General features: G+C 37.7%; 1 protein-coding gene across 1 annotated transcript in view; it reads left to right on the top strand.

The window, feature by feature from the left end:
- The window catches only part of ADAMDEC1 (ADAM like decysin 1), a 58682-nt gene that overhangs the window by 26736 nt on the left and 12782 nt on the right, over nucleotides 1-19164 (top strand). The window contains 5 exon segments of the mRNA XM_049865496.1: nucleotides 12351-12394; nucleotides 12396-12475; nucleotides 17181-17299; nucleotides 18185-18261; nucleotides 19009-19087. Of these exon segments, the coding sequence (XP_049721453.1) occupies nucleotides 12351-12394; nucleotides 12396-12475; nucleotides 17181-17299; nucleotides 18185-18261; nucleotides 19009-19087 (399 nt within the window).

Below are 19164 nucleotides of genomic sequence, written 5' to 3'. Positions count from 1 at the left end.
CAAAGCCAACTCTTCAGACAGGGATCAGACTGGATAATGGGATGGAGAGGGATGCTGGTGAGGAGTGAACTTCTTGGATCAGGTGGACACTTGAGACTATGTTGGCGTCTCCTGCCTGGGGGAGAGATGAGAGGGTAGAAGGGGTTAGAAGCCGGTGAAATGGACAGGAAAAGAGTGAGTGGAGGGAGAAAGCAGGCTGTCTCATTAGGGGGAGAGCAATTGGGAGTATGTAGAAAGGGTATATAAATTTTTGTGTGAGAGACCGACCTATTTGTAAACTTTCACTTAAAGCACAATAAAAATTTAAAAAATAAATAAATAAATAACCTTTCCCTTGCCCTCACCTAGCAGCCTTGGCAGCAGCAGTTCAGACTGCCTCCTTTCCTTGCACGATGAAAATAAACATGCTTTCTGCTCTCCCACCTCGGCCTCTTGTTTATTGTCCGGTATGAGTCACGCCCAGGAGAATCTGGGGTTTCTACCCAGTAACATACCTGGCCAACTGACTGGAACAGCTCCATATTTGTGCTCATTCCACATAAAGGCATTCAAATGAAATGTGGAAATTATCTATCGATGTCATTAGTATCACATGGTAACAATTTTTTTTCTCTAGATAATTCATAAACAACTGCAGATGTACATTGACAGAGAAATGCCAGAAGTTCAAGCTGGATTCAGAAGAGGATGTGGAACAAGAAATATCATCACTGTTGTCAGATGGATCTTGGCCAAGCAGAGACCACCAGAAAGATATTTACCTGTGTTTTATCAACTGCATGATGGCATTTGACTGGGTGGATTATAACAAATTATGGGTAACATTATGAAGAATGGGAATTCCAGAACACTTGTGCTAATGTAGAACCTGTACATGGATCAAGAGGCAGTCATTTGAACAGAATAAGGGGATACTGCATGGTTTAAAATCAGCAAAAGTGTGAGGCAGAGTTGTATCCTTTCACCTTAATCTTATGCTGAACAAAGAATGCAAGAAGCTGAACTACATGAAGAAGAGCATGGCATTAAGATTAGGGGAAGACTCATTAACAACCTTCAATACGCAGATGACACAACCTTGGGTGCTAAAAATGAAGATGTATTGAAGTATTTACTGATGAATGTCAAAAATCACAGTCTTCAGTACGGATTACACGTGACTGTGAAAAAAAAAAAGAAGAAAAGAAAATCCTCACAAATGAATCATAAACAACATCACAATAAATGAAGAATAAATTGAAGTCAATTATTTCATTCTGCTTGGATCAATGATCAATATCCATGGAAACAGCAGCCAAGGAATCAAATGACATATTGCACTGGGAAAACCTACTGCAAAATTCTTTATAGTTTTAAAAAGCAAAGATATCACTTTGACAACCAAGGTGCACCTGACCCAAGCCATGGCCTTTTTGATCCCCTCATAAGCATGCAAAAGCTGGACAATGCAAAAGGAAGACAGATGAGCTAATACATTCAAACTGTGGTGTTGTTGAAGAATACTGAATGGACTTCCAGGAGAATGAACAAATCAGCCTTAGAGAAAATACAGCCAGGATGCTCCTTAGAAGTGAAGCAGGCTAGACTTTGGCTCACTTACTTTGAACAATGTGATCATTAGGATTATGTGTCAAATTGGCTGGACCGTGATTCTCAATGGTTTGGCAGTTATGATGTAGTTTGGCAGTTGTATGATGACGTGATCACTCCCGTGATGAGATTTGATATAACATGATCACATCCATGATGTGATCTGCTGCTAGTAGCCAATCAGCTAAAAGGGAGTTTCCTTGAATGTGTGGCCTGCCTCGAATATAAGTGGACATTCTGGCAAGGCTCCTGGGCTTTTCCTTGTTCTGGATCCTATTGCTGGCTTCTGTTCATCTGACCTCCGGTTCTTGGGGACTTGAGGTAGCAGATTACCTGCCGTCTTGCCTGATGATTTTGGTGTTTGTTGGTCTTGCGGCCTGTGAGCAACAGCCCTGCTGTCTGCCCTGCTAGTCTTGGGTTGACCAGCCCCCGTGGCTATGTGATTCAGGAGAAGCCTCCAGCCTGACCCATAGATTTGGGATGTTCCTGCCTGTACAACTGCGAGAGCGACTTCCTTTATAAAATCTCTCTATAGAGATATTTATACACTTTTTACTGGCTTTACTTCTCTAGTGAACCCAGTCTAAGACATTTGGTACCTGGAGTAGTTCTAGTGAAACAAAATTTTAAGGATGAATTTTCTAAATTGGTCCTCAAGTCTGGTTAGTCTTAAAGATGTTGATGACTGCTTCCAGTAGAAAAGATGGCATTGCTAATCCATGGCATGAGGTGGCAATATGAGTATGTAAAATTGCAGCACCAATAGATCAGGTATGGGTGAAAGATGAGGCTCTGGGTGCATGTATGTTTGATACCTTTCTACAATTTTGGCATAATGAGAAGTATAAGGACGTTGGTTGGTTGGTCCTACATTTGCTAAACAAAGTGCTGAAAGAAAGAGGTAAGCTCAGGGCTCCAGCCCCTGAGTCAAACCTCAAGTGCTGCATAAACTACCTTAAAATTTCCGCCTGTGCCTTGAAAGAAAGCCTTATTTCTTGTAGCAACAGAGCTGATATTGCTAAAAACCAAGTCTTTTTGTAAGTGAATTTCCACATGTGCCTTTAAAGAAAGCCTTATTTCTTGTAGTAACAGAGCTGATATTGCCAAAAACCAAGTCTTAGCATAAGAGTGGCTGAATTACAACACCAACTCAATTCCCAACCTTGAGTTATGTCTGAAGTTAAAGTGAGGGCATTGGCTGGAAAGAAAGAATCCTGAAACCTAGGATGGGGACATATAGGCAGATAATCAGGAAGCTGGAGACACTGGATCCCTAAATTCCATTGAATCACTCCTGCCAACAGAACCAGCCCTCTCACTCCCATCTGAAGAGATTACTCCATCTTCATCTGCTAAACTACCTTCCCCAGTAAAACCATTAGCTCCTCCACCCCCATCTATTGAGATTATCTCAGCTGTGTCTAAAGAGTTTTTGTCTGACTCTTAACCTGAAACAGATGCCTTACAAGACAATACTGAATGTTCTCAAAACATCCCAACCACTGATTTTGGCTTCTGGACCTGTAAATAGACTTAAGTCCTAGCAAGCTCCAAAAGGCAAAGTACAAAGTGTGACACAGGAGGAGGTACACTGCACTCCAAAAGAACTGCTTGACTTTTCTAATGTGTACAAACTGAAAAATACAGAATATGTGTAGGAATGGCTATTAAGTGTATGGGATAATGGTGCAAGGAACATAAAGATGAATCAGTCTGAGTTTATTGATATGGGCCCACCGAGCACAGATTCTTCATTCAATGTTTCACCTTGAGAAGTTAAGGAAGGATCTAATAGTTTATTTGGTTGGGTTGTTGAAGCATGGATTACACGGTAGTGTACATTAAAACAAGTTGAATTACCAAACCTGGCTTGGTATACTGTAGAAGAAGGTATTCAAAAGCTTAGGGAAATTGGCAGGCATGTTAGAGTGGATTTATCAGATTAGACCCACAGACCCACACATGGAGTGCTTCTGTGAGAGAATAAATTTCTCTAGTTACAGCCATCCTCTTGTGGTATTTTTGTTATAGCAGCACTACGTAACTAAGACAAACAGGACATTTCAGTTACTAGAAAAAAAAAAATCATGGTTGGTCAGCAAAAATGAGGGAAACTCTCCATGAGACAAATTGACACAATATTCAAAATGGACTCAAAGGTACCAAAGATCATGAAGATGGCACAGGACTAGGCAAAGTTTCATTCTGTTATATATTAGATCACTATGAATTGTAGCCAACTCTACAGCTCCTAACTACAACAACAGTCTTTCTGCCTTTCTCTTTCCTTTTTTTTTTAAATTATTTTCCTCATCTTTTGCTCCATTGCTTTAGGGTATTTTTATTAGTCACAAATATTTTTCCAAGAAAAATGAATTACACATTTAACCTCCTTATATTGCATTTGAAGAATGATTTATAGGATTATTCAACAGATGGAACATGCTGGCAGAATTTATCTTTTTCCTGAAATTAATATTTATTTTATCAGAGATATTAGTGACCACTTAAAACATTCCAGGAACAAATCTAGATAAAATATACAAATTCAAAGTTCTATATACTTGTAACAATTTGCCACAGTGAAAGACTTTATAATAACAGCCAAAACCACATGGGCTTTGCAGTGACTCCTAGAAAAAAATTTTTTTCAAGAATGAAGATTTACAAATGCTGTATAAGACCACTATTATAAGATCTTGAGAAATAGTATAAACTGAGAAGAACACATACTTTTGTGGTTACGAGGTGGGGGAGGGAGGGAGGGTGGGAGAGGATTATTTACTGATTAGTTAGTAGTTAAGAACTACTTTAGGTGAAGGGAAGGACAATACTCAATACATGGAAGGTCAGCTCAACTGGACTGGACCAAAAGCAAAGAAGTTTCCGGGATAAAGTGAATGCTTCAAAGGTCAGCGGAGCAAGGGCAGGGGCTTGGGGACTATGGCTTAAGGGGACTTCTAAGTCGATGGGCAAAATAATTCCATTATGAAAACTTTCTGCATCCCACTTTGAAATGTGGCGTCTGGGGTCTTAAATGCTAACAAGCGGCCATCTAAGATGCATCAATTGGTCTCAACCCACCTGGAGCAAAGGAGAATGAAGAATACCAAGGTCACACGACAACTATGAGCCCAAGAGACAGAAAGGGCCACATGAACCAGAGACTTACATCATCCTGAGACCAGAAGAACTAGATGGTGCCTGGCCACAACCGATGACTGCCCTGACAGAGAGCACAACAGAGAACCCCTGAGGGAGCAGGAGAACAGTGGGATGCAGACCCCAAATTCTCATAGAAAGACCAGACTTAATGGTCTGACTGAGACTAGAAGAATCCTGGCGGTCATGGTCCCCAAACCTTCTGTTGGCCCAGGACAGGAACCATCCCCGAAGACAACTCATCAGACATGGAAGGGACTGGACAATGGGTTGGAGAGAGATGCTGATGAAGAGTGAGCTAATTATATCAGGTGGACACTTGAGACTATGTTGGCATCTCTTGTCTGGAGGGGAGATAGTAGGGTAGAGAGAGTTAGAAACTGGCAAAATTGTCACGAAAGGAGAGTCTGTAAGGAGGGAGCGGGCTGACTCATTAGGGGGAGAGTAAGTGGGAGTATGGAGTAAGGTGTATATAAGCTTATATGTGACAGACTGACTTGATTTGTAATCTTTCACTTAAATCACAATAAAAATTATTTAAAATAAAAAAAAGAATGAAGATTTGTTGAGTTTATTTTTAAAACACAGCTCTTATTTATTGCATAAATAATTCTGTAGAAATAGCTGTTCGAAATTAAGAAACAAGCTTCTGACAGAAAAAATATTTTCTGTCAAGATATATATATATATAAAACTGTCAAGATATATATATATATCTTGTCCCTGTCAAGATATATATATATAAAACCGATGCGCATATAATTTAAGATGAAAATATTGACAACTATATATGTATATATTTACATATATACATATGTAATCTTCATTCTTGAAAAAACATGTCTGTATATATATCAGCTTTAAAATCTTTACAGATAAATAGATATTCAGAAAAGTACACAAATTTTATAATGGTACAATTCAGTTAATTTTCACAAAATATATATCCTACGTAACTACTATCCAGGACAGGAACTATAAGAGTATCCCAGAAGACTCACTTATGCCCTCTTGCAGTCACTTTATTTCTCCCTTCCCAAAGGAAACACTACCTGGTATCTAATATCAGAGATGAGTTTTGCAAGTTTGGGAACGTATTTCAGTGGACTCATAGTGTATAGCTTCTTTCAAAATATGTATGTGAGATTTATCCACAGTTTCGCATGTAACAGCAGACTGTAAACTTTCATTGCTGTAGTATAGTATTTTACTGTATGGATACACCAAAATGTACCTTTGCATCTAACAGGTGGTCTCAAGGTTGTTGTTTAGTTGCTGTCTGGCCAATTTGAGTCCACCTCATGTTGAACAGAACAAGACATTACATGGTCCTGTGCCATCTTTACAATCATTGGTATGCTTGAGTCCATTGTTGAGGCTACTGTGTATTTTGAGTGTCTTCCAATCCAATGGGTTCATCTTCCAGCACTATATTGTACACTATTCTGTTGTGATCCACTAAGTTTTCATTGGCTAATTTTCAGAGGTAAATAGCCAGACCTTTTTTCCCAGCCTGTGTTAGTCTGGAAACTCAACTGAAACCTAGTCACCATGGGTAGCCTGCCTGGTATTTGAAATACTGGTGGTGTAGCTTCTAACATCATAGCAACATGCAAACCACCCACAGCATGACAAACTGACAGATGGGTGGTGGAGTCTCAGGGTAGATCACCTTAATACTTACTCATTGCCAGATTAAAGGGAGGGCTACATGAAAGGTTGAGTATTTAACCATATGTACAATATTATAAAATTTGATGGTTTGAACCCACTCAGAGGTGCCTCATAAGAAAATCCTGGTGATCTGCTTCCAAAAAGTCACAGCTTTGAAAAGCCTATGGCATGCAGTTCTCTTCTGCAACACATGAGTCTCCGTGAGTCGGAATCGAGTCTATGGCGATCGGTTTGGTTTTCTTGGTTGGTACAAAAGGTCGCCAGAGGCATTAGGCTTAATGGGATTACAAATTCAATATGTGTATCAAAAATGAATTTGACTAAAACATTATTAAAAGAAATAGTCTGTAGTTAATATAAGTTTTTATAGGTGTTCCCAAACTATGTGCTGTGGCCTGTGTATGGTATACCAAACCCTGCTTTAGAAAATACTCTCTTGTTTAAGAAACCAATTACTGTTTTAATGTCTTAGGAAAAGTTTACTGCTATGCTAGGAGGACTCCAGACAACTTACCAGGTGTGCACTATAAGTGGGAACCCTGTGAGGGTCCCTGAAAGCAATTTGAGCAGAAGGGTGAGTCACAAGGCCACTGCCCCAATCAGGCAGAGCACGCAGTCAGGAAGCATTAATTGACAGGGTTTTCATTCTCCAAGGTCTGTAGTAGTCCTCAACTCCAACCCAAGAAGCATCTTTGAAATCAAAGCTTTAATAAAATTTTGGAAGTAATGCTATCATAGATCAAAGAATGATTTGATCAAATGCCTAACTTTCTAAAAACACGGGGATTTTTATTTAATTTAAAAGTACCAGACAGAAATGAATAAGTACTCCGCAAATTTAGAATTAATTCTTTAAGACAAAAATTGTTCAGACATTAATGGCAGAGAATAATTTGACAAAATAAAATCCCTAGTTTGATTTCCAAAAATGTAAGTACCCCTCTCAAAATTTTGGAAATATGTAAAAGCAAATAATCTAGAAACGGGAGGTAGGGAACATAACTGAACGTAGCGATCGCAAGAGCTTCCTGTACGCAACACGTGTATCTCACGTCTGTGTATCAAAAGCGATTGCACTGCCAGGCGCCCATTTGTTGTTACAAAACATTGTATGAACCTCAAGTTTTTAACGCAATATGCTTTATGGGGCTTGGTTCATAACTACTGGTTGTATTTAAGTTGAATGTTCCTAACGCAGGGACTGCCTTATATAATATGGTGTTTGCACAACGTTTAAGTCACATAACATCCTATTTCACAGAAAGTATTGTGGATGTTAAGCAATGCATGGCTGTATTTAATCTTGCAGGTCCAAACCTTCTACAGAGCCTGGAACATAGACAATTGTGTTTGTGGAATGAATGACTGGATCCTACTGAACCCTCTTTTGCCCCTACTACTGAAATATCTAGGGACCTTTATTCACTGCAGACAAACTTGCTCTCATTCTTCAACCTCTTTATCATCATCATAATTGAAATTTCACTCTTCAGGTGATGACCTTTTTTTATTGTACCTATCTTTAGGTATGTTTCTTATACACCCATTGCCTTTGAGTGGATTCTGACTCATAGCACCCTGATGTGTTTCTCACATACTCCACATATTATAAGATCATAAATGGGAAAACTGTTTGCTAGTTCACCAAACTATTGCTTTTCCACGTGTTTCTTTTGAGATTCATGCTGCCCAGCTGTTACTTTCTACTCCTACTCATCTTTGATATCTAACAGCTTTATTCTTTTCCAAACAAATCTGTGTGGCAAAGCTGTTGGCCAAACTCATTTTCCCTTTGCTCTGTCATGTAGCTAGACTATTATCCCAGCCTCTTTTAGTAATTATGATCATGTGAATGAGTTCTGACTAATGGAGTTCCAGGAATGTGAAAGATCGACTGTTGGAATCCACCAGCCACTTCTCGGAAACTCTACGGGGCAGCTCTAGTCCATCCTTTCTGGTCATTACGAGTTGGAATTGTCTTGATGGCAATGGGTTTGGTTTGGTTTAGTTTGGAGAACCTCACTCATTTTCTAATTTCAAAATTTTATACATATAATTTTTTCTGTGATTCCTAGCCTTAGTTTTTTCATCAACACTAATTATATTATCTTTTTACCTCTTCGTTTTCAGTTCCTTCTCCCATTATCCTCAAGGATTAGTCCAAACCCTCTCTTCTCATCTCAAGCCTCTCACCCAACCTGCTGATCCCTATCCTTATATATTCTTGGAATAGGTTTCTTCCTTGAGGTAATTGAAGATTTGTCTCAATAAAATATTCTAAATACAGTAGTTTTTAATACCTATCACCTCTTCTTCTACTTTTAGGAGACCTAATTTGCCCTCTGGGTGATTGGAAGTAAGTCAGTTAACCTCTTTAAGTCATCTATAGAATGGGAATAATACTCATTTAGCTCTGTTATTATAATGATCAAATAAGATAACGTATGTGAAAGTCCTTCAGGAACTGTAAAGGACTTTGCGTGAGTCATTATAACCTTTATCCAGTGGTGGCTCCACAGGAGAAAGACCTGGTGATTTGGTCCTATAAAGCTTAAAGCCTGTAAAACTCTATGAGGCAGATCTACTCTGTGACGTAGGGTCACTAGGAGTCAAAATCAACTCAATAGCACCCAACAACAAAGACATTCTATTTTCATTTCCAGTTAGACAATGTTTAAGCATTCACCCTATCCTCAAATATACTTTATTATGGAACATTCTAGAATGTCAACTTGCAAGTTTTATGGAAACAAAATTTCCTGTGGTTAGGATGTTGATCAGAATTCTTTAGTTTTATGATCAAAATTAAGTCATATGTTTAGTCAGTTCTTGAATATTGTATCCCTAAGGGTTTTAAGGGTTCATATATACGCCAGTACTCATTCTCTCCAGATGCATCAAGTAAACAATCCCCTCATTGCTATTTCCACACTTGTAATTTATAGGCTGATATTGAACTATCTTATAAACATCATCATTAACCCACACAGAGAGGGCAATTTTCAAACTTCTTTTATCGAACATTTTGAACATTTATTATACTCAAGATGCCGTGCTCCTGAAGGGTGTAACTCCTGAAGAGTTAACTAAACTTCAGTCTTCATCAAACAACCACATTGGGAAGATGCCATCTGTAAAATTCATTTAGTTGCTCAAGCTGAAATCTAGAATTCGCATTTCAGCTGCTTCTTCAGCTGCTCCACCCAATCAGCAAACATGATAATTTTATGAGCTAAATATTTCTCAAATATCTACTTCTTCCTTCAAGACCATTAGCGTATGTCCCTGCATAGCTTGGTCCTTGAACATAACACAAGCTTTATGTAACATATGTTTTCTTCAGTTCAAGGGGAACATATTGCAGTTCAACAAATGTCATGATTTTCTACATATCCATGCTTCTACTAATATAGTTTTCTCTGAAACTCTGAAAACCAAAATACCCAATTCCCCTCTATTTTTCTAGTTAATAGTATCTGACTCTTTCCACCCACCAAGTGAATTGCCAGTTCTAAAATCTGCATAAATACAATGCACAAACCTCAAACTTAATTATTCCTATTTGTATAGAAATAATCTGTGGGTCTGCTCCATTATTAAATTTTATTACAAGAATATCTCCAATAGCAAGAAAGTAACAGAGTCATCTTAGAATTCTCAGAAATTTAGTATGAATCTAGTACAAACTCAAATTTAATATGAAATCAATAAATATGTAACTGAACTAAAACAAAAAAAAAACAAATTCATTGTCATTGAGTTGATGCCAACTCACGACAACCTCAAGTGTTTCAGAGAACTGTGCTCCATAGGGTTTTCTTGGCTGTCATCTTTCTTTCTTTTTTTTTTTCTGGAAACCCAGTGGAGCACATTTCTACTCTTACACACCTAGGTTAGCCATGAGTCAAAATCAACTCAACTAGTTTTTTATTTTTATTAATAATTTCTTTTTTTTAATTGTGCTTTAGATGAAGGCTTACAGGGCAAATTAGTTTTTCATTAAACAATTAATACACATATTGTTTTGTGACATTGGTTGCCAACCTCATGAAATGTCAACAATCTCCTCTTCTTGACCTTGGGTTCCTTATTACCAGCTTTCCTGTCTCCTCCTGCCTTCTCGTCCTTGCCCCTAGGCCAGTGTGCCCTACACTTTATTTATTTTTATCACTTCAATAAGCTTTTATTTTATTTTATTTTATTTTATTGTGCTTTAGGTGAAAGTTTATAGCTCAAGTTAAGTTCTTACACAAAAATATGTAGACATATTGTTATGTAACATTAGTTGCTATCGCTACAACATGACAGCACCCTTCCCCTTTCCACCCTTGGTTTCTTGCGTTCATTCAACCAGTTCCTGTCCCTTCCTGCCTTCTCATCCTGCTTGTAGACAGGAGTTGCCCACGTGGTCTCGTGTATCTGATTGAACTAAGAAGCACACTCCTCACAAGTATTATTTTTTTATAGTCCTGCCTAATCTTTGTCTGTAGAGTAGGCTTCAGGAATGGTTTTTGCTCTGGGTTAACAGAGCTTCCCGGGGGCATACTTTCAGGGGTTCCTCCAGTCTCTGTCAGACCATTAAGCCTTGTCTTTTTACTGGAATTTGAGTTCTGCTCCACGCTTTTCTCCCACTCCATCAGGGACTCTGTTGTGTTCCCTGTCAGGGCAATTGTTTGTAGTAGCTGGGCTCCATCTAGCTCTTCAGGTCTCAGGCTGATGAAGTTGCTGGTTTATGTGGCCCTTTTGTCGCTTGGGCTAATATTTTCCTTGTGTCATTGATGTTCTTCATTATCCTTTGCTCCAAGAGGGTTGGGACCAACTGATGCATCTTAGATGGCCGCTTGCAAGCTTTTAAGACCTCAGACACCACACATCAAAGTGGGATGCAGGACATTTTCTTAATAAATTTTTTTACACCAATTGACCTAGATGTCCCCCAGAACTATGGTTCCCAGGCCTCAGTCCTAGCTACTCCATCCCTCAAAGTGTTTGGTTCTATCCAGGAAACTTCTTAGCTTTCCTTTAGTCCAGTTGTGTTGACTCATAGTATACTTTAAACATAGTTTATATCCAGTATAAATTGGTAGAGATTATACAGTAAGAAGTTATATTTGCATATTTCTTTACAGTTTTCCAAGTATAAGCGAGTTTGAGGTGGTAGCTCTTATCATCCATTTATCACAGATAAGGACACTGAGGTTCAGAGAGGTAACCAGCAGCATATCTAGGGTATTGTACCAGTCCTGGGCATGTCGTCCTGCTGAACAGTTTCTATTAACCTGGTACAGCCCAATATCCTTCCTCAAGCACAATAATGTGTTAATTAAAATATTCACAAGCTTGGCTTGTATTTTTGAGCTGATATTATGATAAGTTTTCTAAAAGAGGGGTGTCAGATATTTGGACAGGGGTGCAGTAGGCACCACTGTTTGTGTATACACCCCTGGCCTTACAGGGTTAATAGAAACTGGCCTGTAGTACCACATACCCAGGTGCCAAACCTGCCATACTTTCCAAACCCTTGTTATACCTTTGTTAAAAGATTGTGTTTTCTGTGCTAGTTTCTCAAAATATGTACAGAATATCCTGATACATTTTATAAATTTGTAAGTAAATATCTATGAGGATACTAAACAGCCAGTGATGGCTCAGCTTGGTGAGCATCTAAATATGAACAACAGCATCTCAGCCTCAGTCCAAATATTTCCACTACATCTCTACCATCAATACAAGATGCCAGCTGTAATTCCTTAATGAGTTGTAACCCCACATATAAATCTCTCTCATAAATGAGGAACGTTCTCATGACCTTTACACTGCAATTTCTTGGAAATTTCACAACACCATTAGGAAACATTCCCCAATCACACAACAAAGGTTTGAGGTTATAATTCTTTCTTTTTTTCAATTTTAAGAGAAAGTAGGGGAGAATAAAACTGGACAGCTGTGGGGATCACATCTTTATGCTGCATGACTTCTCAGCTACGTGCAGTAGCCAACATGTCATTGGTCCTGCTTTCTGTACTCTGGCTCATTGTTCAAATTCAAGGTAAGTGTTAATGTATTGATATTTATATAAAAGTCAAATATTTTAATGAATTTTATAAAGTCCCTTAATGTATTATTTACAGAACATGGAAATAGACTGAAAGAGAGAGAAAATAATATGGTCTCATGAACCAAAGATCATCACTACATACATTTTGGTATATTTTCTGCCTTTCTCTCTAAAAGAGCAAACTGAATGTATAAATATCTCTGTGTGAGTTAAAACATTTTAAAACACTATATAAAACATGTATGGTAAAATTCTTCATAATTTCTCAAATTATTATATATTTTAATAATAAATTTCATGTTTGCACAATATTTTCCCAAATGGATGAACCAAAATTTACTATTTCTTTATTGATTCTATTTTTTTTCCACTAATAAATAACATCTTCATGTATTGAGGCTTTTTAAAGATCTGTATTTTAGGATATTTACCTAAGAAAGATTCTCAGAAGTAGAATTGTAGGGTCTAAGTAGAATTACTGGTGGCATAGTGATTAAGAGCTTCAGCTGCTAACCGAAAGGTGGGCAGTTTGAATCCACTGGGTGCTCCTTGGAAACCCTAGGGGGCAGTTCTCTGTCCTATAGGGTCACTATGAGTCAGAATTGATTCCATGGCAACCGGTTTTTTGGTTTAAGTGGAATTACAGCATCTAAGAGAAAAAGAATATTAAAAAAAAAATTTTAGGCTGATGTTTTACTGATGGATGAGTCAATCCGATACTACTACTATATACTCCCTATTATAAATAAAATTAAGTCCATTGATTCTATCGCTGATTATGGAGCATGTTAAAATTCAAATGTTGTGAACCTTCACAGTTCCTAAAAACATCTGTGGCAAATCTTCTACCAAAGCAGGTAAAGACCATGGCTAAGAAGCCATCTGATGTCACCACAAAATTCACTTGCTTAATGATAATGTACAAAAGTTGCATACATAAAGCTGGCTCTAGCACTTGTATTTCTCATATATTCCTCACATTGTCCAACCCTAATACTTTATCCAAAAAAAAGAATAAAATATAACAGTTATTAAACTAATAATCATGCCATATATTCACAGTTCCAAGTAGGCTTTTAAAATCAGGGTGTTGTGATTGGCATAATACTTTAGAAATGACGCCTCTGAAATTATCTTTCTCGTTCAATTATCCTACCGTGGTATTATTTTATTTTCTAAAACACTCAACCCCAAATGACACACTAGAACTAACTTCCGGACCAGAAATTAAGTTTATGAGAACTCTTTAAATATTGCCGATGTCATTTTGAATAAAGTTTGAATCGTTTGATATTTTCTACCCACAAAGAGACAGTTATTTATCCAAAAACATGATTTCGTCAGAGGCTGTACTAGGATGGATGGCAGGCAAAGTAGTGGTGATAACTACCTGTCCCATGTGGAAGACTTTTCAAGTAAAATAGGGTTAAATTAGACATAATTTCATTATTAAGTGAAAGAAAAAGTTAATTAACTAACTGAAGAGAAATTCAAGTGTTGTCTCAGAACAGAAGATAGTGTACTATTCATCAGAATTAATTGCACTCAAGACGAGGTACAAACCAAATAGTGAAACAAAATGGTTTCATTAGATTGGGGGAAAAAAAAAAGTGTTAAGTGTCTTCTTTTTTCCTTCCTGGTTCTCACCCGCTAAAAAGCTTATTAATATATTTCTTGAAAAATGGAACTTATTGACTATTGCCTGTCAATACTCTTCTCAAAAATCACTAAAATTGCTCAGACTTTGATGGTGATAGTGAAGTCCACAGTACCCAAGTTAACCTGAATTTTTAAACATCTGTTCCTGTTATTTGCTGTGAATCAGAGTAAACTCATTGGCAATGGGTTTGTTTTTTTGTTTGTTTTGTTATGTTCTTATTACTTTAGGTGGCACAACAGTTAACAATAAAGCCATGATTTTAACACATTACAATCAATTAGATAATTCTATACTTGCTATGTTCCTTTATTTTCCATACATAATTTTACCTAGTTAATCATTCTTCTTTCAAGCTTTCTACTTTATGGAAATTCTAGGAGATCTGTTACAGATGGACTTTCATTATCAAAAGCAAATAAGACCCTCAAGGTCAAACTAACATGTACCTGTGGAACTGCTAAGCAAAAAATAATTTGAACATTACATTTGTTTTTGCTTTATGTGTATGAAACCATTACAGAAGTTTCTTGGGGGGCTTGGGAGGTGGTTTCAACTGGTGTTTGACCCTATTCACCAATTTACCAGCACCTGCCCTCACAAGTTCAGCCTTCTGTCCTGTTCTTGTAAATGAGTTATCTATACTAGTACCTTAACGTTGTTGTTGTTGTTAGGTACCGTCAAGTCGGTTCCAACTCACAGCAACCCTGTGTGCAACAGAGTAAAACACTGCCCAGTCCTGTGCCATCCTCACAATCATTGCTATTTTTAAGCCTATTATTCACAGCTACTGTGTCAATCCACCTCATTGAGGGTCTTCCTTTTTTTCATTGACGCTCTACCAAGCATGATGTCTTTCTCCAGGGACTGGTCTTTCTTAACAGCATGTCCAGAATTTGTGAGGAGTCTCACCACCTTCACTTCTAAGGAGCATTCTGGCTGTACTTCCAAGGCAGATTTGTTCATTCTCCTGGCAATCCATGGTATATTCAATATTTTTCATTAACACCATAATTCAAAGACATCAATTATTCTTTGACCTTCCTTATTCATTGTCCAAGTTTTGCATATGAGGCTATTGAAAATACCATGGCTTGGGTCAGGCACACATTAATACTCTCATTTGTCCCTTAGATCTCATTCTTTCTCATCTACTCAAGGATATTGCTCTGACAACACCCGCCCCGTCTTTCCTCCTTTATCTATTTCACACTCTTCACCAAATCATTCCCATGAGCATACAAAAATTGTTATTACACCTCTCAAATTAAAACAAAAATTACCCTTATAATTCCTCCCCTTCCAGCTAACATCCTATTTTTTCTCTCCCCTTTGCAGCAAAAGTCCTCAAAGGAGCAGTCGAAACACTGTCCAGTTCCACTTCTCCGTTCTCTCCTACACCTGATTCAACAGAGTTTTCATCCTCACCACTTCACCAAGACAGATCTTACGACCTCAGTGATATTAAATCCAGAGGTTATTTTTCAGGCACGATTTTCTCTCTCTCTCCCTCAGTGTAAAACACACCATCTCTTTTGCTGTACACCCTACCTCACTGTCCTCTTTTACTGGTTCCTCCCCTTTTCCTCATTATTCTAATATTGGAGTATCCCCAAGTTCAGTCCTTGATACTCTTTCTTAGATGCATTCAGTCGTTTGGTGATCTATCTAATCTTGTGGCTTTAAACAGCGTTCATAAAAGAACAGTTCCCAGCTGCACTTATTCATACTGTAGTGCACACTTTATTTCCAGTAAAACCACTTGGATGTCTAGACATCCAAAATTAGCATGTCCATAACCTTTCCCTACAACTCTGCTCTACCTGCATCTTTCTCCAAGTTTGTAAATGACAATTCTCTTTTCTCAGGACAAAAAATACCAAGTTATCCTTGACTCATCTTTCTCTCACATTCCATATTAAATACCCACAAGTACTATTGATTCTACCTTCAGTATATGTCCAGAATTTGACGACTTTTCACTGTTTCTACTGATTGTTATCTAAGCCACCGCCACCTTTCTCTTGGATTATCGAAATCTCCTGCTACAAAAAACCTGTTGCCACTGAGTCAATTCTGATTTGTAACGACCCTAGAACTGCCTTATAGGGTTTCCAAGGAGTGCCTGGTGGATTCCAACTGCTGACCTTTTGGTTTGCTGCCAAGCTGTTAACCAGCAGTTGTATTCCACAGTACCACAATAAATCACTATTCCCTTTCTTTCATTGATGTTTGCCCTCAAGACTTCAGGTTTCAAAGAAAATAAAGTTTTTGTTGTCCTGTGTTGGAGGAATTTTAATAGCATCAAAGAGCACGTAGAAGAAAAAAAAAAAAAACTGCTACCAGAGCTAGTGGAGACCAGTCCCTGGAAAAGGACATCATGCTTGGTAAAGTAAAGGGTCAATGAAAAAGAGGAAGACCTTCAAAGAGATGGGGTGACACAGTGGCTTCAACAATAGGCTCAAATATAGCAACGGTTACGAGGATGGTGCAGGACCGGTCAGTGTTTTGTTCTGTTGCACATAGGGTTGATATGCGTTGGAACTGACTCAATGGCCCCTAACGACAACAATAGAGCTTTTCTTAAGAATATTTGGAGAGAAATGAGGGACTGCACCACAGAGGGAAAAGGACATTGAAAGGGAAAAGAGAGGTCTCTGAAGACAATGAGGGAGAAATTCACAATTGTGAAGAAACTGTAGAGGAAGAACGAACTGGGTCACTACAGGCAGAATTCATGGACCCTGCAAACTTTGCTCTAATCCAACACTACCCTTTCTGGGGATGGTGGCCCAGAGTTTGCATATACTGAGAGATCACCCCAAGACTTGTTTTATCATCTTCGAGTTGTTTCACAATTGGGGGAGGGAATAAAAGAATGATTTTGTTTCACCAAAGCTTAATTTGACTATAAACTTGTCCTCAATTTTTGCTCCCTACAGTGGAATTTAGTCTTTCCTATCCTTTCAACAAAAGCAAGCAACCAAACATAAAAACAGTTTTAAATCCTTTACATCAATATTGTCTCTTTTTCTCTAGCAACAGCTATAAAGCAAACACAGGAATTAAAGCTGTATGAAGTGGTCTATCCTAAGAAACTACACATTTTTCACACAAGAGAGACAAAGAACAACCAGACAGAGAATCATGGCAAAGAGGTAAGCAATGTGAATGACTGTGGTAGATTTTACAATCTTTTGAAGAAAAGAAAGAGGTTTTTCACTAATAGAAGTGATGTCACAATCAACATCTAATGATTCAATCTTGGAGCCCAGATAGCCAATTCCCCTTTGTCTAGGGGAGAACACAACATGTCTCAGAATGCTGCTACAGGTAAGTAACAGGAAGGGATCATAAAGAACAAAGCTGCTTAAACATTTCTTCAAGTGTGTGGAAAAAAAAAAAAATCACAGGAAGGGCAGCCATTTCTACAAAGAGATATTGTTACTTTCCAGTCTCTCCAAACTTCCCATATTTTCCTCCCAAGCTCCCCACCACGAATTGTCTTTTTGTTTTGTTTTGTTTTTATTGTATCTAGGACAGAGACTTTAACATTACCTCATTAATTATAAGATTTTGAAATTATTAAGGATATTAACTCTATTATATAATTACAAATATTCCCCCATTTTGTCACTTTTACCTTAATTCTTAGATTTTGTTTTCTTTAATACAGTGTTTTTGGTTTAAAGTAAAGAAAATATATACCTGATTGTTATCCCACTGAGGATCCATTGTGATACACCGAAGACAGTGTGCTATTCGATAGGCTAAATGATAAGCTCTATTCCACATATGTAGAATTTGTTTAATCCTTAAGTATTTAATTCCATATAATGGCACTTTCTGGAAGTCCATCTTGATTTACAATTTATGTTTTATTTTACATGTTTTAAAGGCATAAGGGAACTAATGCTGTTGTCTTACATGCATTTGTATTATTGTTCTCATACTATATATTACTTTTGTTACTGTATCATAATTATTTAGATAGACTCAGAAATATATATTTTTAATTTAATTATACCATTAAATATTTTTAGGAAAAATATGAGCCTGAAGTTCAGTATCAGATTATATTAAATGGAGAAGAAATCATTCTTCATCTACAGAAAACTGAGTAAGTTATGTTTCCTGACAGTCTAATCACACTGGATTCTACTAAGAGGATGTGAAAAATAAATCTTGAGGCTCTATTCTTTGTGGTTAGAGAGGGAGACAAGGAACCTATTGAATTTTAAATGTAATTAGTTTGCACTCTCTAAGAAGGTTGACACTCTCCTAAGAAATTATATACAAGGGGTAAAACAGAAACGTCACATATAAATGCCTTTCTTCCTTAAAGATACTTGGAATTTTCTGAAAATCTTCTCTATGCAGAAAAACTCAAATCTTTGATGTGGCTTTCTATGGTTTAAATAAGAATACATGTCCAAGATGGATGCAGGCTGCAAAGGCCTTGGGATGCATACTACAGGGTCAGGCTGCACCAACTACTGTAGTAGTCAGTAAACTCACTGAATACAATGGTTCTTTATGCAAACTTGTGATCCAATACCATTCAGAGATTCTGTGGAGGGTATGCCTTTGGTGCCAAAGGATTCCAAAAGACTCTTTTGAAAAGGAAGAATCTGTAGCTGCAAAGTAGCTGAGGGCATTTATTCCCTCAAATCTAATAGGCATAACTAATGCTTTGATTTGCTTCAGCAGTAGAGTTCTACTATTGGAAAAAAAACAGTGGGTCAGAATGTCAACTGTTTCTCATTGTAGACGTTATTGCTCCTTTAGTGCAAAAGATTGTATCAGCAAACTCGGCCTTTACTTATTACCAACCTAAGTGCATCATGCCACTTTCTCCTCTCTACAGGTATCTCCTAGGACCAGACTACACTGAAACAGTTTACTCATCCAGAGGAGAGGAGGTCACCACGAGCCCTCAGAACATGGTAGGGTCAAAGGCTTTCTGAGACTCTTTCTGGGATCTGCCTCTTACTTTATAAGATTCATAGGTCCATGGACAACT

Source organism: Elephas maximus, chromosome 22, assembly GCF_024166365.1.
Source record: "Elephas maximus indicus isolate mEleMax1 chromosome 22, mEleMax1 primary haplotype, whole genome shotgun sequence".
Classification (NCBI taxonomy): Eukaryota; Metazoa; Chordata; class Mammalia; order Proboscidea; family Elephantidae; genus Elephas; species Elephas maximus.
Note: the sequence above shows the minus strand (reverse complement) of the source record. Positions and strands in the feature narration are given on the sequence as shown.